Source organism: Asparagus officinalis, chromosome 1 (genome assembly GCF_001876935.1).
Source record: "Asparagus officinalis chromosome 1, Aspof.V1, whole genome shotgun sequence".
Classification (NCBI taxonomy): Eukaryota; Viridiplantae; Streptophyta; class Magnoliopsida; order Asparagales; family Asparagaceae; genus Asparagus; species Asparagus officinalis.
This window is the reverse complement of record NC_033794.1, coordinates 103,713,504-103,735,729: the sequence shown is the minus strand read 5'-3', so window position 1 is coordinate 103,735,729 and position 22,226 is coordinate 103,713,504. Positions and strand designations below refer to the sequence as shown.

General features: G+C 37.3%; 1 protein-coding gene across 9 annotated transcripts in view; it reads left to right on the top strand.

Moving 5' to 3' along the window:
- LOC109828831 (altered inheritance of mitochondria protein 21-like) overlaps nt 1-15,098 on the top strand; it is a 28,944-nt gene extending 13,846 nt beyond the window's left edge. For 4 of the 9 annotated variants that reach the window (XM_020395790.1, XM_020395788.1, XM_020395791.1 and 1 more), the window contains 5 exons: nt 1,812-1,944; nt 2,141-2,789; nt 3,146-3,244; nt 7,347-7,495; nt 14,809-15,098. In XM_020395790.1, the coding sequence (XP_020251379.1) occupies nt 1,825-1,944; nt 2,141-2,789; nt 3,146-3,244; nt 7,347-7,495; nt 14,809-14,994 (1,203 nt within the window). In that variant the 5' untranslated portion in view covers nt 1,812-1,824 and the 3' untranslated portion in view covers nt 14,995-15,098. Of the gene's footprint in view, nt 1-1,781; nt 1,945-2,140; nt 2,790-3,145; nt 3,245-7,346; nt 7,496-14,679; nt 14,737-14,808 lie in introns of those variants that run through there. The other 5 variants (XM_020395789.1, XM_020395794.1, XM_020395795.1 and 2 more) reach the window with 4 other exon arrangements.

The following is a 22,226-nucleotide window of genomic DNA, read 5'->3' as shown; positions in this document are numbered from 1 at the left end:
GCTTCTAGGATTTAATTTTTTTTTCAATAATTTCGAATTCATATCCAATATGGTCTAATTTCAATTGTTTTTTTAGTGTGCTAGTTATATGTTGTAATTGATTGGATATTACATGTAAATAAATTTGGAACAAAAATTGCTTCATCCTGATTTCTATTGTATTCTAATGGCAATGGTAACATGATATATGCTAATAAGTGAAATACGTATAGTTTATTTTGTGTAGTACAAGTTTACTTGCCACATTTGCATACTTACTGATATTATTGAAGTAATGATGCAATTTTCCTTCTGTTTACTAGAGCTAAATTTACCTTTCTTCTTCACCGAATTTCTATAATTGAAAGCCAAAAGTAGCATATTCAATGCTTGGGTCCTAAGCTCCCAGTAGTTTACTGTAACTAAGTTGATTTTTTGGTACTTTAGGCTTACATGAAGGATTGGATTCATTGTACTAGAAGGTTTTCTATGACATGGTTTCAATGTCTGATTATAATTTTAGTTTTTTTTATCTCTGTGAACTCTGTTAATCGAGAATTTTCGTGAAGTTCTCATGAAATGGTTTCCCTTTTATACTATTTATCATGGAATCAATCACTATAGGATATTAGGATCCAAACCAGAAGTTAATGGTCAAAATTAAGGTCAGTTGACTAATCTGATATAACACAATGTTTACAATGAGCTGCACTTGGATTACCGGTTCAAATGTTCTATAAAGATAAAAGGTCCACAATAAATTTTCCACAATAAAATAAATATGTTCTTTTTGTGTTTGGTTGTACTCTAAGCATTCAGTCCGAAACTACATCAACAAATACAGACTATCTTGCATGGGTATGGGCCAGATACGGTATCTATTTTTACTTGGTACTTGGTTACCTGGATAGCTGATAGATACTCCTATTATATACCTAAAAATCTCATAAGGTATTCAAGACATGTCATCTTTCCATTGATAGAATGTATAGAGATGTTTCAAGACTAAGAGAATTTAAACCTAGTGTAATTTCATTTTACTTGTTGACGTGCATTTATGTATTTTGTCTACTATTTTCCTAAAAAAATGTATTGTCCACTTAACTAAACATTTTGACTATTCCCATAGCTATTGATTTATATAACTTGGAATCTGTTATATCTTTGGGTTATTCTGTTCCTGTAGATATGATGGCCTTAAATGCTACAAGAAGTAATTTTGATTTACACACATATTATTATATTACTGTCATATTCACGATGCACTATTTTTGTAAGTTTGAAATCTGCTGCATCCACGAACACATATAAATATATAGTGCTGTATCCATATACAATATCTCGTGCACCTAGCGGCATAATACATATCAGAATCATGATCTAAGCACGTGTCCTACGGATATGTCTATTTCATGTAATCCAGTGAAATTCATTGATTCTATTGGATGACTGTTACTGTTAACAGGTACAATCTACACACTCTTTTTAAAATGTTTGAATCTGGCTCAAGTCAAGTCCAATTGATTCTTGGGCAGCAAAAGTATTACACAATCTAAGTTCATTCACAAGATTTCTTATCATTCATTTCTTTATCGATTAAAATTTGTTTCCAGCTTGAATTGTTTCCATGGAATATGAGCCTCTAATTTAAAAGTCTGACTGGTGAAAAGTTTTAAGATCTAGATTTACTACAGTTGTCAATCCTAGAGCAGCTTTCATAGAAAACTTTCACCTTTCCTTGGAGAACATTGATTGTTTATATTGTAGCTTTTTAAGAGCTAACAACCATTTTATTTGAACAGCTGAGGTTATCTATTGTGATTATAATATAGGTAGATATAATAAATGACAAACGAGGTGAAGAACACAAGCTGTGATTTGCTTGAAGAAGAATCATCTCTCTTCAATATGGGTTTTGCAAGTGATGGGTTATCCTGGGTTAAAAGCATATGTCAATCGCTCGAGGTTTGTTTCGTTTCTGAGCCTTAAAAAGCGTTTAATTATTACACTTTGGTACTTAAGTTATGTTTGTAAGATGGTACTTGATTTGGGTATTATCCTAAATCTCTAAACTTTCAGTAAATTTCTTTTACACTGATTTTGAAAGGATCTTAAATTTATTTTTTTATTTTTGAATAATAATTATATATTTTATACACAGACATCTTGCAACATTTATGTTGACACCTGCAATAAATATGTCAATACTGCTGGTGAACATATAAAAAAGATATACGAAGAAGTACGTGATTGGGAAAATGAAAGTTTGTTTGACGATGAAGGGCCAATTTCTGATTTAGATTCGAAGCATGTTACGACCAGTAAGGTTCCCGGTGAACTGTCAGTAGAGCTTCTGAAGAGTTCTTCTAGTGAAAATCTACCAGCTAGCTGTCAGAAGCAACCAATTGTTTCACTGTCAAAAGATTCAGATCGAGTAGAACTTTCTTCTGAGTCTAAAGCTCAAGTACACGTTCAAGGAATTTCTTGTGATGGAATCAACGAGGAGCCACTTTCAAATGGAGTTGGACATTGTTCTGATGTCACAAAGGAAAATTGCAAGGAACTTCCAGATGATCAGACCGAGGAAAATTGCAAGGAATCTTCAGATGGGACAGAGAAAAATTGCAAAGAATATTCAGATGACTCAGAGAAAAATCACAAGGAATCTTTAGATAACACAGGGGAAAATTGCAAGGAACCTTTAGATGATCCCACAAGCCCACATGAACAAGATAGCATCCGACTTAAGCTCCAGCTTGATGGAGGACCATTAACTGTTTCAGTCCTTGCTCCACCAGCAGAAGATAATGGTATTGTTTTTAACAAGGAACATGAGTTGAAACCATGATTTTCTGCGTTTTTTTTGTGTATTTAACCCTTAAATCATGAGTATTTGCTAAGCTGCCCTGCAATCATCAACTTTGGAAAAAAACACACCCCAAATCAACAAATCAACTTTGTTCGATAGGAAGAGTAAAAAATTTATTATTTTGTTGATATTTTTACATGGCAGTTACAAATTAGCCCATCAAAGTTGACGATTTGTCTCTTTGAGGGCTATTTATTTTCAAATATACATAATCTAAGGAGTATACATACAAAATATCCCTTTTTCATTTCCTCTGTTGCTATTTCTCACCTCTTGTTTTATATTTTAATAAAATAGCAGGCACCTCTCTGCACACAATGGGATTTTGCGAAAATGACTATGTGCCGCAGGTCAGGCCTCACAAAATTGACACTTCTGGGCAATTTGAGGAAAATGGTATTTTCTTTATTTACATTCTCACCTTATTTTTTTAAATGTTTGTTGGTCCTAGCTCTCCACATATGCCTTGTCCACAGAAGAATTGGATGACATTTCAAATTCATCTCTGCAGCTGCATTTTTGCATTTTGATTAGGAATATTGCTATATGTCATGGTGCATACATACGATATTGGGGTACAGAGAGTTTTTTTTTGTACTGTCTATTAAGTTTTTTTAAGGGAAAACAATCTGGATAATGATATGTTGGTGGATGATTTCAATTTCCTATGTCAAAGTCGTCCAAGAAAATCTGTGTAGAATAGATCTCACGAATCTAGAGATGGCGCCTAGCTTGTGGGAACATAAGCGCAGCTAACAAAATTCATATAGGATAAATATAAGAAACTACGTGGGCATCTTAAGGAAAGCATTGCATCTAGTATCAAATTTCATCAAAATCAGGTTTAAGGAAGTGAAAGTCACTCCTGAATCTTTTTATTGCCCTTTAGAACTTATCAGTTGGTTTTCTATGGTGAAATCGAAGGGCCAAGTCTTAGGTTCTTGTCGTTGTTCAACCAAACAGAGCAAGCCCCACTGAAACAATCTTAAGAAAGATAAATTCCGTGTTATCAAGGCAGGGAAGTGCGCTGTAGCTTTTTGAGTCTGTGAGTAACTCCTGAAGCTATTGCCTATTCCCAAGCACAAAAAATAGCTGCAGCTTCAACAGCAAAGGTAGTTATTGGAATTGGGGCCTCACATTAAAAAGAGATCACCAAACTGAGAAGGATAAGGTAGTGTGTTATAGAGTCATGAAAGAGCCATTTGTCTGATGTGCTCGACATGTAGCTTTTAGGGGAGGTCCCTCCTTTCGGTTTGATCTTGTCATGCAGAAATAACTCCTTTGCTGCAGTCTCTTATCACTTCAGAATAATTAAGGTTTATGTCTGAGCCCGTTGGAAGACCTGCAGGAGATCTGTTCTTGTTTGCAATTGCTATAAAAGAAGTAAAGGAGCAAAAAAATTACCCGACTGAAAGGAGAGCAGATGAACCCAGCTGAGGTAGGCTACTTCCCTAATGAAACTAATATAGCATAAATGTAAGAACCAATAAATAAATAAGAAAATGGATATGCATTTCCATTGCCTCACCACGTAAGACATGAGGTTTTGAATCGGTTATAGTCAGTATTAAGAATATAGTTTTGACAGTCAGAAACTTATCTCCACCTGTTGTAAGGTGGTGAGAACATAAAGGATATATGCTACTCTGTTCTGAATGTCCAGAGTTTGTAAAGAAGGTGAATAAATCTGCACTAGAAGCAGATAATTGAAGCATTCAGGAATTCCAAGACCTAGTGGCGGAGCCAGGACCCATTAGGTAGTGGGGGCAAAAAATTATACATGAAATATAACATCAGACGTCATTGCTTTAAAGAACTCTCGACGTTATCTTGATAGTTATGATCTTTTCAAAATTTATCCATGTCCTATTTAAAAATATACAATTAAATGCTATTTTGTATAATTTGATACAATAAACTACTACTATAAATTGAGATAATAATAATAACATAGAAAATAAAAGTTCCACTGAAAACGTGTTTCGATCGATTCTAGCCATTGTTAGGCCATGTTTTTTTTATTAAGCAACTAAGCTTTACCCACTATATCACAATTTTCAAGATTTGCTCTTGTGCAAAAATAATTCTAATAGAATCTTATGCAAAGTATTTAGAACATATAAAGCTTAAAGATTGTAACTATTCTTTCCTGAAAATTCCTAAATCATTCTATCTCTCCTGTAGTCGCACCTTTCGTTTTGATTTTCTCTCAAAAGGGATTTATCCATAATGACGACAAAGGAAGAAGGATCAATTAGAGATAATTAGGATTAATTAATGGGTATATTTATTTAGTTAAATAGGCCTTATTAAATTAATTGCAATTAGTAAAAAATCCACTATACAATATGGGCTCTATTTAAAGTACATGTTATTGTAATAAAAAGTATAATTTTTTAAACTTACAAGTGGATTATAATAAAATTAAATTGTAAATCCCCTAATAGTTATGTGCCTAAGAGACCAAGTGGGAGCAAATACTTAGCTAGGGTTTTAATACTAGAGTTATTATATAGAAGGGGTATATAGCAAAACAATTTTTTTGAGTGGGGGCATTTTCCCCACTTGGTCTCTTAGGCACATAACTATTAGGGTATTTACAATTTAATTTTATTGTAGTCCATTTGTAAGTTTAAATAAATTATACTCTTTATTAAGTGGGGCCAAATACTTAGCTAGGGTCTTAATACTAGAGTTACTACATAGAAGGGGTATATAGCAAAATAACTTTTTGAGTGGGGGCATTTGCCCACACTCACTTGAATGTGGCTCTGCCACTGCCAAGACCAAACCTCATAGATTAGGATTGAAAATAGAGCTTGCATATATATACATTTATGGCAGTACATAATGGTGTATCACTTGCACATAATCTATAGTTGGAATTTGTTGCCCATACTGTATATTCACCAACATATCGAAAAGAAAGTGTACTTAATTACATAGTACATGTTTTAATTTAAATACCCCTCCTTGGATATATACATACACTTATTCAAACATGTACTCAATTATATAACACATGTTTTAATTTAAAATACTTGTCATGCACTTCTTGGATGTATATCACACACATACCGTACACTTCTTGAAACTCATTGGACATAGGTCAAGTTTGTTTCAGCTTGTACCAGTTCAAAACTATGATTTAAAGGGTGTTTTGGGTAGCGGGTTAAACAATAATCAGTTTTCTTATTTGTATATGTATGTACAAAAAAAAAATAAAATAAATATAAAACTGTTCTAGAAATTTTAATGTTCATAACAATGAATGAGAAACTAACAATGATCTCCTGTAAATGATTATATATACATACATGTACACATAACACATACACATACACATACACATACACATAAACATGCCCATACACATACAGATAGATATACATATATATAAATGGATATGTATATATGTACGTATAGCAGTATCCACATGCCCTACCTTTTACAAATTCGGTGTATCTTGTACACATGCCCGCATCCATACCGTACGCGTATCTGTTTAACTTAGGTGTGGCATTATATGGAATGCTGGACTAAACTTTCATATACGAACGGAGAAGGACTTGAAGATGATGAAGGCACAAAAGTTTTTCTGAAATCAAAGTAAACACGTAGAGTTTTGCTCATGAATAAGTTTTCTAAAGCATCCAAAAGGTTTAGAAATTTTCTACAGAGAAGAACTGCTATTCCACAAATGGTACCCTTCATCCCCAGCTTCAATTCATCTCTAACTTTAAACATCACAGGTTAACTAATAGAAAATGTCTTTTGAATAAGTTTTCTAAAAGCATCAAATGGTATTATATGTTTTCGCCAGAGAACCACTATTCTGCAAATGGTAGCCTATATCCATGGCTTCATTTCATCTATGGCTTTAGTATCTTATTTCTATTTGTGTTCCCATAAAATCCTGCTATTTTAAATCTTAGGAAAACAGTTTCTACTAAGAAAATGCGGCTACATGCCAGGGTGAGGGCACAATCCCCCTCCCCACCTGAAGAAACAAACACCTCCGCGGCCCCACCCCAAAAAAAAATAAAAAAATAGCAAAAGGATAAAAAAAGACTGCAAGAACATCAGTCATATAATAAACAAATTCAATGAAAAACCAGTAACAAAGTGCAAACAGAAAGGAATAGAGGGAGAGAACCCTCCAATCACTAAAACTTGGATCTTTTACCATAAGAATTGAGGGAAAGGACACAACTTATATCCAGCTTGTGATCTTAGCTCTCTGTGCTGAGTTTTTATTCTACAGTTGTGTACTTTATTATTGTCTAGCTTTATCCTTTTTTCTTGCTCATAATACTCTTGGCCTTCTGAAAATTCTCCATATGTAACAGTACATGCAAATATTGGTAGAATGTATCTGAATTGTTTTCTTTCTATCTGGCATAAAAGCCAACCTTCGGATAATTGGTATCCTTAACCTTTTATTATACTTAACTTTCACTAAATATACTTATGGTCTTTGTACTTTTGGATGTTGCAGAATTTTCAGATTCTGATGGCAGGGACGATTTGTCTTCTGGTACCTCTACTATGCTTAATCAGAATTCAGAAACAGAAAAATTTGAGTCCATAAAGAATGAAGATTTTTTCTATATTGCTGAAAATAATGAAAAGAATATGCCGTTCAAGGTAACCTGAGATATGTTTGTATTTCATATTAAGTATTTTTTGCTGCCAACATGCGTTTTCTTATACTGCTTGCTAATGCTTGCTCAGTTGTCCATGGGTATACCCATAAAGGGCTCCATTTTAGTACATCTTAACTAGTCTTGTACTGGGGCAATGCTGCGGGATATTTTAAGGCACATTTTTTTTTATCAAAAAGAAGATGATTCCTGTTGTGCACAGCGGAAATTTCGGCAGAGTTTCTGGTGCACAATAAGAGAAAAAGATCAATAAGAATTCCCGTCTCACAAAGGAAACAAGAATCTGAAGCGAATATCTCAACAAAGTGAGATATCGGTTCTTCCTCTCATCAGTTCTAGGATTGACTTGTCGAGGGGTCCTAAAACTATTACAATGGCCACAAACACAAACAAATCAGTTTTTACGTGGTTCGGCAAACTGCCTACGCCCACGGGGCAAGGAGGGGGATCTACTATTAGAGAGAAAAAGAATACAAATGGATTTACGACTCTCACAATCTAAACCCTCAAATAGGCTCATTGCTTTTCTTCTCAAGAAAAGGTCAGCCTCCAAAATTCTTTTTCTCTTCACAAAGCCCTAGGATTTCCCCTGCTGCAGTCGCCAAAACAGAAGCCCTCTTTTGCTTTTTCTCCGTAGCCGCAAAACCTCTGTCCTTTGCCCAGCCCCTGCGCACCGCCCTAGGAGAGAAACGAAGCTATATATATAGCAGATGATATCGGGTAATCGGGTTTTGTCCGCTGGACTCATCGCTTTACATGGCTTTTCTTACGCTCGTGGTCCCCACGCTATCTTCTCACGCATTTTTGCTAGCTGGCCAATCTCTTCCCGCAGCAGGTGTCACTTCACGTGGCTTTGAGAAGCAATTTCGAAGCACTTGCTTTTCCTCACGAGAAAAGTTTCGTTTGTGGCCACCACAATTCTCCACCTCGGCGAAGTTTTTTCAAAGCTGAGCCGACACCAACAAAAAAAATACCTCACTTGTTGCGTCCAGTATGAAGTGAAACAATTCACGATAACTGACTCAATCCACAACAAGTCGAGACCTAAACGAGAATGCGAACACTCTCCAAATATCGGTATCAACCCATCAAATCGATCTAAACCGGCTGCATCGTAAAGACTGCGTACGTATCCTCTTGTCCAAGGAATCAAGCCTTCACGTAGTTCACCCAAAACGATCTCCAAAGGCCTCAATCCATTAGAAGAGTTCGTAACCCTTCTTTAACATCACGATCAAGTCTACGGCTGATAGCACCTCCAATGGTCCCAAACTGAAATAATCCAAACATCTCCACCTGAGATGAACCAATGGCCATATCCAAAATACGTTTACCAGCTGCATTCAAATCAAAATCCAACTCATCATCTGCATCCAAAACCAATTGATCCCGAAGCTGTGTCATCTCAGCTAGAATCCCAAATGATACAGTATGATCTGGATTCTGGAGTAATCTTCACTCAATGTGGAGTAGCATCACTCTTCACCCGTTGCGATGCCTCTAAGGTCTGTCTAAAACTCTCCACCTGCTGAGAGTCAAATAGCTCCCTCATTGAAGCCTCAACCGAAGTGACACAATCAGACCTATCTTCCAATAGAGTTTTACCTCCAATTACAACAGTTGACAACTCTTTAATAGAATAATCCAAATATGTCGAAGCCTCATTCCAGAAATTCTTTTGCAAACCATTGCTCGACCACAAACACCGATCCTCCTCGAGCAAGGCACGGTTCTCCAAATTTGTCACCCTATCTAGTTGTCCTAAGATTTCTTTTCCAACGAAGTGTCTCAAAATACCGTGAGCTCGGCTCCAATACAGAAACAGATCCATCTTGTACCTCCCATCAAAATCAGAATAAAGTACCTTCACCTTTCTGTCCATCTTACACTTCTTCTTGTACCTCCCATCAAAATCAGAATAAAGTACCTTCACCTTTCTGTCCATCTTACACTTCTTCAAACTGTTAGAGACTACTAGGACTTTATCCATAGGGGATTTGGTTGTAACCCAAACACGCCTAGAACATCCACCAACAAAGAAAACCAAACTTTTATTACCTCACAATGATGTTCCCTTGGAAGGCTCCCAAACATCCACGTGAACTCCTCCAGAACGATCCTTAGCACGGTGAATAGAAGTGTCAAACTTCACCTTGGTCTTCTTGCTCACATCAACATGTTCACTGGACTTCAAACTGCAGGTCTTCACACCCTCTTTTAATCTATGCGAGGAATCAATACTAGAATGGCTAAACCCCAAATACCACAGTCAAGTCGAATCAATAGAAGTCGCCAGTTCTCCACCTGTCACTATACCTCCAGTCAAGTAATACAGGTTATTCCTCCTGACGTCCTTTATCACAATCCGAGAGTCTTTCATAATTTTGAGAACCATGTCCTCAATTCGAACATTCAGACCCTCTCCAATCATAGCTCCAATCGAGATCAAGTTCTTTCTCAAAGAAGGAACATATCTCACATCATTTAACTCCCTAACAGTCCTGTTAAATATTTTTATGCGAATTCTTCTTATCCTAAGAATCTGGCATGCACGGTTATCAGCCATGTACACCATATCACTATTCAGCTTTTCAAAACTAGAGAACCATTCCCTTCTAGGACACACATGATAGGTCGTACCACTATCTAACATCCACTCGGATTCCTCCGAATAGCTACACGTAGGACTGATAGAAAAAGAATAAATAGAAGAGTCAGAAATATTACCATCCGATACGATGTTTGCTTCTGATGATGGTTGCTTCCCTTTTCCTTTCTGCTTATTCTTCATCCATTCGTCGAGCTTTGGACAGTCTTTCTTCCAATGACCAGTCTCCTTGCATCAAACACACTGATCTTTTTCTACTCTAGACTGTGACTTTCAATTCTTTCGGTTTGGACCATTCCCTCTTGCGGCCAACGCCTCTGCTACCGACTCAGTCGAAGTCTTCTTATCCTTCTTCTGAAGCTGATAATTCACCAATTCAATAATGACCTCACTATACGAAAGAGATGCCTTCCCATTAATCAAAGTAAGGACGAATGTCTCATATTTCTCGTCAGGCAAGGAACTCAATAACAGCAACGTCTTGTCCTCATCTTCAATCATGACATCCACATTCGCTAAATCCATAAGAAGCTTTGTGTAAGTGTTCATGTGATCTCTAATTGAGGTTCCCTTCTTCAACTTGAAATGATAAAGTATCCTCTTCAAATGCAAGCGGTTCTCAACATTCTTTGTCAGATACTTACTTTCGAGAATCTTCCAAATCTTCTTTGCAGAAGTCTCATTCATCACATCATATTTTAGATCTTGAGTCAAACAAGAGCTAATCACATCACACGCCGTTCGATTCATCTTCTTCCAAACATTCTTTTCAATCTCATCTGACTTGCAATCTAATTCCAAGGTATCTTCTAAATTCTGCGCGTTCAGCGCATTCAAAATCTCGCATCTCCATAATCCAAAATTATTTGTGTCATTAAACTTTTTCACATCTATCTTCATAGAGTGGATATTTAAACTCTGAATGGTCTTCGCGCCAGAAGCACCACTCTCGACACCCGAAGCACCTTCTTTCTCCGATATCTTTCTCAACGCACCAACGAACGAAGAATAGATCCAAAACTAAAAAGATAAAGAGTCTTTACCAAAAGATCCCATTTTTATCACCAAATGAAGTCCTAGACGAGCCTCCAAATTGATCTACTACTCCAAATAACCCAAGAGTAGCCTGAACTCTGATACCACTTGTTGTGCGCAGCGAAAATTTCGACAGAGTTTCTGGTGCACAATAAGAGAGAAAGATCAATAAAAATTCTCGTCTTATCAAGAAAACAAGAATCTGAAGCGAATATCTCAACAAAGTGAGATATCGACTCTTCCTCTCATTAGTTCTAGGACTGACTTGTCGAGGGATCCTAAAACTATTACAATGATCACAAACACAAACAAACTAATTTTTACGTGGTTCGATAAACTGCCTACGTTCACGGGGCAAGGAGGGGGGATCTACTATTAGAGAAAAAGAATACAAATGGGTTTACAACTCTCACAATCTAAACCCTTAAATAGGCTCCTTGCTTTTCTTCTCAAGAAAAGGTCAGCCTCCAAAATTCTTTTTCTCTTCACAAAGCCCTAGGATTTCCCCTGCTGCAGTCACCAAAACAGAAATCCTCTTTTGCTTTTTCTCCGTAGCCGCAAAACCTCTGTCCTTTGCCCAGCCCCTGCGCACCGCCCTAGGAGAGAAACGAAGCTATATATATAGCAGATGATATCGGGTAATCGGGTTTTGTCCGCTGGACTCGTCGCTTTACATGGCTTTTCTTACGCTCGTGGTCCTCACGCTATCTTCTCACGCATTTTCGCTAGCTGGCCAATCTCTTCCCGCAGCAGGTGTCACTTCACGCGGCTTTGAGAAGCAATTTCGAAGCACTTGCTTTTTCTCACGAGAAAAGTTCCGCTTGTTGCCCCTACAATTGCTCTGATACCAAATTGTGGGGGCCACAGCGAAACTTTCGGCAGAGTTTTTGGTGCACAATAAGAGAGAAGGATCAATAAGAATTTTCGTCTTACCAAGGAAACAAGAATCTGAAGCGAATATCTCAACAAAGTGAGATATCGGCTCTTCCTCTCATCAGTTCTAGGACTGACTTGTCGAGGGGTCCTAAAACTATTACAATGGCCACAAACACAAATAAATCAATTTTTACGTGGTTCGGCAAACTGCCTACGTTCACGGGGCAAGGAGGGGGATCTATTATTAGAGAGAAAAAGAATACAAATGAGTTTATAACTCTCACAATCTAAACCCTCAAATAGGCTCTTTGTTTTTCTTCTCAAGAAAATGTCAGCCTCCAAAATTCTTTTTCTCTTCACAAAACCCTATGATTTCCCCTGCTGCAGTTGCCAAAACAGAAGCCCTCTTTTGCTTTTTCTCCGTAGCCGCAAAACCTCTGTCCTTTGCCCAGCCATTGCGCACCGCCCTAGGAGAGAAACGAAGCTATATATATAGCAAATGATATCGGGTAATCGGGTTTTGTCCCCTGGACTCATCGCTTTACATGGCTTTTCTTACGCTCGTGGTCCCCACGCTATCTTCTCACGTATTTTCGCTAGCTGGCCAATCTCTTCCCGCAGCAGGTGTCACTTCACGCGGCTTTGAGAAGCAATTTCGAAGCACTTGCTTTTCCTCACGAGAAAAGTTCCGCTTGTGCCCCCCACAATTCCAAATATAATTATTTATATTGAAAAAGACAACAACAATTTTTATTGTTGAGATAATCCTTTTAAGCATTTTCTTTTAGCCATTAGTACTTGAATTATGCATGAAATTTATTAAATCAATTATATTCATAATAAGGGGCAAAGTAGAATGAAAAAAGAGAGTAAAGTGAAATAAACTGCCCAAGTAAGAAAGTATATTATAATTAGAGACAACTTACTTTCAACTCATTGTGTCCATTGCTAAGAGTAGAAAGCTTCTCTCCGCCATAGAAATAAAAAAGAGAACTAAATGTAGAAAGCTTCTCTCCACAATAGAAATAAAAGGGAACTAATCAAACATGTCGATAGGGGCCTACCAGATGAAAATGAGATTATGTATATGCATAATAGAGGGAGGGGTTATGTAATGGGATATGAATGAGTTTACGATCCATGAAATTGATAGGATTAATAGGTGTTAAAGGGCTACTAAATTAAGAGGTATTTAAATGAGTGAGGTTAAAGAATTTGAAGGGGTTTCAACAACGGTGGTAGAGATGAAAAGTTTAGTTGCTAATTACTTAAGTAATTATTTTTATGAGTAAATAGGTTGAAAAAGGAAGAAGAAAGAAAAAAAAAAACCAAACTAAAGTCAAAATAGCCACAAGTTGCCAAGTGGCTATCTAGGGCCTTACTTTAGTATACAGATAGATAGATAGATAGATAGATAGATGTTGGTTTTTTGGATATTAGTCCTTGAAATCTTTTATATTTTGAAATTAGTTCGTTAAATCATTGAACTTGTTATTAGGTCCCCCAATTCTTAAGGTATTTTGAAATTAGTCTCTCAAATCATTGAAGTTAATATTAATATTAATATTAATATTAAGTCCCCCAATGCTAAATATAGTTTGAAATTAGTCCCTTGAATCAAGAGTAGTAGCAATTTGCGGGATTAATTTGAAACATCTTATGATAATTGGGAGACCTAATAGCAATTTTACTGATTTTCGGGACTAATTTCATATAACTTAAGAACTGAGGCACATAATAGCAGTTTCAATGATTTAGAGGCTAATTTATAAATATAAAAGATTTAAGGGACTAACATTGAAATAAGCATTATTATTTTTGGATATAAAATTTGTCATTTAAAAAAAAACCCATTTTATTCCTGTTATGTTTCATGACGTGGTTTATTCATTTAGTCTCTCGAAGGGCCAATTAATCTCGCCTTCTTATAAGCCTTGCATGTGACTAGCGTTTTTAGATGACATGCACTGGAAAATAGTTCTAGAATATATCAAGCAAGGCTTTAAGCCTTGCTGTATGTTGCAGTTTTGTTTTGATAGTTTTAGGAGATTCATTTTTTCCAAATCGGAGTTATAATATTCTGGGTATTGATGCTTTAAAAATTGAAAAATACTAAATTACAAGAATAGTAGACACAATTGACATTTGATGATTTTCAATTGTAGAAAAATTACTATTCTTGTGCAAATAAATTTGCGAACCTGATTAAGGTTTCTCATAAACATTTAATATTTCTTTTCAAGTTTTTGTGAGGACCCATATGGCTTGAATCTTGCTGGATTCATAAGGTAGCTAAAGTGCTGCTGCATAATTGGTTCCGGATAGCAGAGGGTATTTAGTATATAATTTCATCGTGCATATTACTTATCCCCAAAGAAATATTCTTTTTTGATTGTTAATAGCCATGTTGGCATATTACTTATTTTCTTCCTTCTCCATAACATAATATCATGTGCATTGTGAAATTAGATACTAAAATAGACTAGATAGATATACTAGATTATATGGATAGAATTGATATATAGAAGGGGAAAATATTTTTTTAAGATAAAATTTAAGAAGTTTACTTTCTGACATCTTACCAGTTTGATGCCTTTTTCTGTCCAGTTGTTAATATCTGGCAACTGACATTCTTCTACTTTCTTCAGAAAAAACTCAGGAATATATTTTCTGACATCTTACCAGTTTGATGCCTTTTTCTGACATCTTACCAGTTTGATGCCTTTTTCTGTCCAGTTGTTAATATCTGGCAACTGACATTCTTCTACTTTCTTCAGAAAAAACTCAGGAATATATTTTCTTCTCGGAAGGGATATAACTCTGCAAATTATCAGTACAGGAGTAATGACTCAGGAGCGCAAATCAAACAGATGAGTTCTGCTTCATTTGCTTCTAGTGGAGATTTTAATCTTAATTTATCGTCAAATCAAGAATCCATTGATTCAGGATGGGAGCTTCTGTAAATCAAAAATAGCAGAATGGCATAAATACCTAAGTCTGAAGGTAAACTTGCTGCAATTATACCTATAAAAGACATTTAATTTAATAATAGGCTGGAATGTCCTCAGTCTGGCTTAACATTGGGCTTATGCCCTTCTTCTATCATTTTAGCTTTAGAAGTGGATATTAGTAGAGATCTTTTGTTTTGATTGAAAATTTTGGCCATGTTCCTAGGTTTGAGATAAAATGTATATTAGCAGGGAGCTTTCTCTTTTTGCCTTTAAGCATGGTGCCAATATACATTTTCTTCATTCCAATGAGATGGTGGTCATCATAATGGTTTTAAAATTTTTTCTGGTGATATAGATTACTGTTTGGATTAGTGTGGTATTCTTATTAGTTTTGAGTAGATTAACTCCTCTTTTTTTTGGATTGCTGGTTAATACTATATTTGACCTAGGGGTCTATTTGCAACAAAAAACTATAGAGGTAGTAAACTGAAAACGATGATAGTACATGGATCTGTGAGGGAGAAGCAGGAGGAGGAGGAGGAGGGGGAGGAGGAGGGTTAAATTATGGGTTGATGAGAGAGATGAGGAAGATGAGAGGATGAGGGTGAGGGTGTATTAAAGTACATTCAAACATGTTTGAAGGGGATGAATTTTGGGTCAAGGAAATTAGAAGCTTGAATAAAAAATGTGGAAGAGGGTGAAAGAGCAAGTTTTTAAACTTGGAGAACCAAAAGCAATTTTCGTAAAATGTTCTGTTATGAAACAAACTGATAATTTTATTCATGAGAAGGAGCAGAGTATATAGGGTACAAGAGTGGATATGGTCATGGGTTAATTACCCACTAACCCAATAACTAAACATAATTTAATAACTATCTAATTTAACGCTCCCATAAGCTAGAGCATAGATATCAATCATGCCCAGCTTGCTACACAACATAGAAAAAAACTTGGGATGACGTCGCCTTAGTGAGAATATCCACCAATTGCTCTGAGGTAGGTGTAAAGGGATTACAAATCACATTTTCATCACTGCGTCTCTAATAAAATGACAGTGAATCTGGATATGCTTCTATTCATGAAAAATAAGATTTTTGGCAATGTAGATAGTAAACTGATTACCACAGTGCATGAGCATTGGTCGAGGCTGTAAAAAGCCAAGTTCTAGCATTGGATTTCCCAACCACATCATCTCACGTGTAGTATGTGCCTTGCCCTATACTCGGCTTTCGCATTAGTGCGAGAAACTACATCCTATTTCTTGCTTCTCCAAGTCACAAGATTTCCTCTAACAATGGTACTGTCAGTTAGTAGACATTCTGTCTCCCATATCTTCTGCATAGCCCGAGTCTGAATAGGTTAAGATATGTACGTTACCATGCTTCTTATACAATAACCCCTTTCCAGGTGAACTTTTTACATAAGCAAGGATCCTTGAAGCCGCTCCAATGAACCTCTCTAGGTTTGTGCATGAAACAACTCATAACTCAAACAAACATAAGATATATCAGGCCTAATAGCTGTAAGGTATATTAGCTAGCCAATCAATCTCCTATATTGTTTAGCGTCTTCAAAGAGTTTGCTATGTTCACACCAAAGTTCCTCTGCTTCCATTAGGATACTTGCAAGCTTGCACCCTATAAGACCTATCTCTTCCAAAAGATCCAAGGTGTACTTTATTTGAAAAAGAAGTTACCCATGTTTTTTGTGAGCCATTTCAATCCCAAAAAAGTATTTCGGCTTGTCCATATCCTTTGTCGCAAAGTTGTTCTTCATATACTCCTTAGTTTTTGCTAGGCTAACTATATCACTCCCTGTTAGTAAGATGTCATCAACATATACAACTAAGACCACTAATCCACTAGTAGTATGATGAATGAAGACAGAGTGATCTGAATTGCATCTCTGAAAATCAACACCAGAAAATATCTTACTAAACTTGTTGAACTATGTCCTTGGACTCTATTTGAGCCCATGAATTGCCTTTTTCAGCTTGCATACAATATCCTCCCCCTGAGCAACATACACTGGAGGTTGCCCTGTATAAACCTCCTGTAGATTATCACATACAAAGACATTCTTGACATTCAGATGGAACATGGGCCATTCCATATTAACAGCAATAGAGAGTAGGATACGGGTAAAATTCAGCCAAGCAACAGGTGAGAAGTTGTCAAAGTAGTCCATTCCATACGTCTGTGTATAGCTTTTAGTAACCAGCTTGACTTTATATCTATCCACTGAACTATCCGGTCGATACTTCAAAGTACAAACCCGGCGACAATGAACTATGTTAGCCCTCTTAGGAGCAAGCACCAAATTGCAATCACTCTAGAAACAAGTGCATATATCTCCTCATCCATAGCTTGCTTCCAAGCAGGAACTAGCGTTATCTCTTGATAAGACCTAGTAAAGATACAGAAGACAAGGACAAAGCAAACTGGAGAAATTACAGGATAAGATGATCATAAGAAATAAAATGAGAGATTGAATGAGCAATTGTAGATCGTTTACCTTTTTTGAGGGCAATGGGAAGATCAAAGTTAGAAGGAACAAAGAATTGATGATGTGTAGGATCTGTAGCTATAAGTAGAGATTCAGCTGAGAGTTATGAAGAAGCAAGAAGTTTTGGTCTTCGAATGTACACTAGTAGAGGTTTTGTTATAGGTTTAGTTTCAACTCCAGAACTCAGCGCATGGATTGTAACACATTCTTTTTGAACCAACAAAGACACACTTAATAGATCTAGCATATAGCCTGCCGAAACCAGGTCTCAAATCCTGATAAAAACATGTGCACCTAGACATTCTAAGAACAATAGAAAACATGCTCTTGGTAGGATAAATACATTGGAAAGAAATTTTCTCATTAAGAACAAAAGATGGCTTTCTATTAATCAAATGGAAAGCACACAGAATAGCATCAGATCATAAGTGTTTTGAAACTTGCATGTATTCTTCTCATATATAAAGCTCATATACCCTCGACATATTCTTCTCATTTCCACACATCTTCTTGAGAGTATACCACATCTTCCTAGCTATTTTCAAGAACATAATGGCACAACTGATTTTCTCCTCCATGTTGTTTAGAAGCCATGTCATAACATAGTATTCTCCAGATCTCCAATCAGTATAGCTGGATTCTGTAGAAGCTGGTGGATCCTCTAACAGGTGCTTCAACTTGTTTTGCGCACCAATAAAAATTTGAAAAGATTGAGACCACAGCAATTAGTTAGATCCATCTAGCTTCACAGTTGTTCCCAGTAAAGTCTTGGGAGCCGTAGTCTCCAAGCAGAAGATGTAATAAACACAATCCAATTCTCTACGGAAGCCATGAAACCAATTAAATAACTAAATGATAGGTAGCTAGAATCAGTAGTTAGATAACCAGATAAATAAATTAGCATGTTGATCTCATAAGAAGCATCAAGTTGACTCCATAAAGCAACTAAAATCAGAAATCAGAGGTTTGAGTTGACTTAAGATCCTCAAAAGATAAAGGTCAGCAGCAAGCAATAGCAGCAGCCACCTCAAACAGCAGCAGCAGGCAGAAAACAACATTAATAGGGTAGAAGACATCAGTCACAGTGCCGAAAACAGCCCACAGCCAGAAAACAGCAGCAGGATCTCAGAAAATAGCAGCAACAGTGTAGAAAACAGCCTATAGGCAGAAAATAACAGCAAACACTAAGATTTTGGCAGATCTGGGAATAAAAAGTAGCAACAGCACAAATCTAGACAGAAAATTGCAGCAGTAATGCAAATCTTGTCCCTCCGGTCAGCGGTGAAGGGCTAATGGGCGGTGGTAGGAGCCGGTGACACTGGCTGGGAGGGTTGCCGGTGGCAACGACATGCCTTGGTAGTGTTGCTGGACCAGTAAAATTAGGGTTAGGGTTTGGAGTAGATTAGGGTTAGGGTTTGCATTGGTCGTGGATATTAGAATGACTTTTAGATGGAGGGCTGAGGTTAAGATCTATTTCATAACCTGTGCTCTGATATCATGTTAGGAAATAGACCAATAAATTTATTCATGAGAAGGAGCAGAACATATAGTGTATGAGACTGGATATGGTCACAAGTTAATTACCGAGTATCCCATTAAATAAACATGATTCAATAACTATCTAATTTAACATGTTCAGTCCCACAAGGTCCATCGAAAATGCCTCTTTGATAAAACTAAAACCGCTTTGAAGCTTACGATAGGCTGTCTTGACATCATGTGCATAAGCAACCTCTCAGTATAGCCTAAGTAGTACTAATACCACAAGTTTGAACCCAGTTTAACTTGCTTTCATCACAACGACCTTTCACTCCTTTATATGCATAGCAAGATTTGAGTGTGAGGCTATTGTGGGATGCGGCGTATCTGACCTTTCACTCCTTTATATGCATAGTAAGATTTGAGAGTGAGGCTATTGTGGGATGCGGCGTATCTGAAGGCTTCTTCACGGGTACCTCTATGGCAACCGTGGCCATGAGGATTGTAGTATAGTACTTGTTGTTCCGATACCCTATAGAGTGGAACTTCGGTGAGATGAATAAAACTTACAACTACTCCTATCGCAGCAAATGCCTAGCACAATCCTATAGTTTTCGGAATTAGAATGGTGTTTAAGCATAATAATAGTAATGCAATGTACACTTTAAATTGAACATGCTTCTATAGAAAATGAGCAATTTTTATTACCACATTTGCCTTGATCTTCGATGGCAGTAACCACACCCTCCAGCCTCCAATCAACGCCAGCAGGTTTATGGACTCATACTTGATTAACCTCGGTGACTCCTCAAACTCTGGCTCCTAAGTATAATCTATCGTGTAAGTAGCCAAGAACTCTTCACATGTGAGGTCGGTGAATTGGCTCACGCCCAAAGTGTAATTATGCTCCCCCGCATTGGTGAAATTTATGAACTTGACGATGTTCAGAATATCTCTAATCTTTTTGCTCTCTCCGACTCATCTTTATAGACTCATCCATACTCAGTCATCCACAGATCATGTTTTCCTTCTAGTTCATGATCTAGAAGAATGTTGTAGTCAACTGCTTCACATAACCCTGCAAGATCAAGAACAAAAGTAGACTACAGTAACACGCTGGTGTCATGCTTTTGAATCACATTTTGTTCTACCTTTTCCCACCTTTCACTTGTTAATTCTGTAGAAACGGCGAAAACGGAAAAAGAGAACAGGAAAAACGAAGCAGAGATAATTTTTGGTGCAGGCTGGTCGACTGAGGGCTTAGGCCGGTCGACCGGACGTGCACACTATAGGCTGAGAAATTAGCCCCTCTGGCCGGTCGACCGCGAGGAGAAGCCCGGTTGACCGAACCTTGTTTGTTTTACAGGGTTAAATTTTGACCTTCTGGCCGATTGACCGGATGCTCATGCTCGGTCGACTGGATCACGTATTTGGGCCATGTTTTAGTTTCCTGATTGGTTTGGGTTTTTGTTTTGATATAAATAGGAACATATTTTCTTAGGGTTTTAAGGGGCGAATTTGAGCAGACATTGGGAGGGTTTTTGAGCACTTTTGAGGGAGAATTGATGAGAGATTTGAGAGCTTTGTTTGAGGGTTTTATTTGTGAGATTTTGTGAGATTGTAAACCCTATTTGTATTCTCTTTTTTTCTATTAGTAAAATCTCCCCCCTCCTTGCTCCATGGATGTAGGCACATTGTCAAACCACGTAAATTCGTTGTCTTGCTGTTTGACACTTGAATTTTGGTTATTTTGATTACTTTCTTCTCGTTCATTGGTTTGTGATTCGTCCGTTGCGCACAACAAGTGGTATTAGAGCCCCAGACTATGCTTGGGGTTAGGTGGAAGAGCAGAAGGTTTAAAAGTTCGTATTGAGGACATGAGTCTCAAGATTGTGAAAGGCTCTTTGATTGTGATGAAGGGCGTCAGGAAGAATAACTTGTACTACTTGACTGGAAGTACGGTGACATGTGGAGTACTGACGACTTCTATTGATTTGACTAGACTATGGCATTTGAGGCTGAGACATTCCAGTATTGATTCCTTGCAAGCTTTGACAATGTAAGGATTAGTGAAAGGTGCATCGACCTGCAATTTGAAGTCCTGTGAACATTGTGATGTGAGCAAGAAGACCAAGGTGAAGTTTGACACCTCTATTCACCGAGCTAAGGGACTTCTAGATGTGGTTTACGTGAGCGTTTGGGGGCCTTCCGAGGAGGCATCATTGAGAGGTAATAGATATTTGATTTTCTTTGTTGATGACTGTTCTAAGCATGTATGTGTTGTAACCAAGTCACGTTTGAGTGAAGTCATAGTAGTCTTCAACATGTGGAAGAAGTGTATAGACTAAGACAGACAGAATGGTCAAAGGACTCTGTTCTGATTTTGGTGGGAAGTACAAGAGGGATCCGTTTCTGCGTTTGTGCCGAGCTCAAGGTATTTTGAGACACTTCGATGAAAAGGGAACATTGGGGCAACTAGATGAGGTGGCGAAGTTGATGAATCATGCCTTGCTGGAGAAGGTTCAATGTTTGTTGTCAAGCAGTGGTTTGCAGAAGAGTTTTTGGGCTGAGGCTTTGACATATTCGTGTCATTTTATTAACAAGTTGTCGTCTGCTGTGATTGGAGGTAAAACTCTATCGGAAGTTTGATCTAGTAGAGTTGCTTCAGATTATGGGTTGCTTCGGATATTTAAGTGCCTAGCCTATTGTCACATCAAGGATGTAAAAATTGATCCAAGTGCAATGAAGTTTGTAGTTCTGAGTAGTAATGTCACTTTTGATGAGGCTTCGATGATGGAGGCTATTGACTATCAGAAGGTGGAGAGTTTTGGACAGATAATAGATGTATCGCAGTGGGTGGAGAGTGATGCTACTTCATGTTGGGTGGAGATTACTCCACGTTTTCCAGATCATTTTGTATCGTTTAGAATTTCAGCTGAGGTGACACAGATTGAGGATCATATAGTTGTTGTTGATACAGATGATGAGTTTGAGGATCAAGAACCGGAGGGTCAAGTTCAGGATCAGGATTTGAGTGCAGCAGGTGGACACAGTTTAGATTTGGCTATGGTCGTTGGCTCACCTCAGGTGGAGATGTTTGATAATAGTGTTTCTTCTACATATAGGGTTGAGGGGTTAAGCTCCAAGACAAAGTTGGTGTGAAGAGATGCAAGTTTGAAAGAGAGTTTGTCTTTTCATTTTGAGACCATCAGGGGTGCATCAGCTGCAGATTTGTTAGTATTGGCAGAGTTTACACCAGT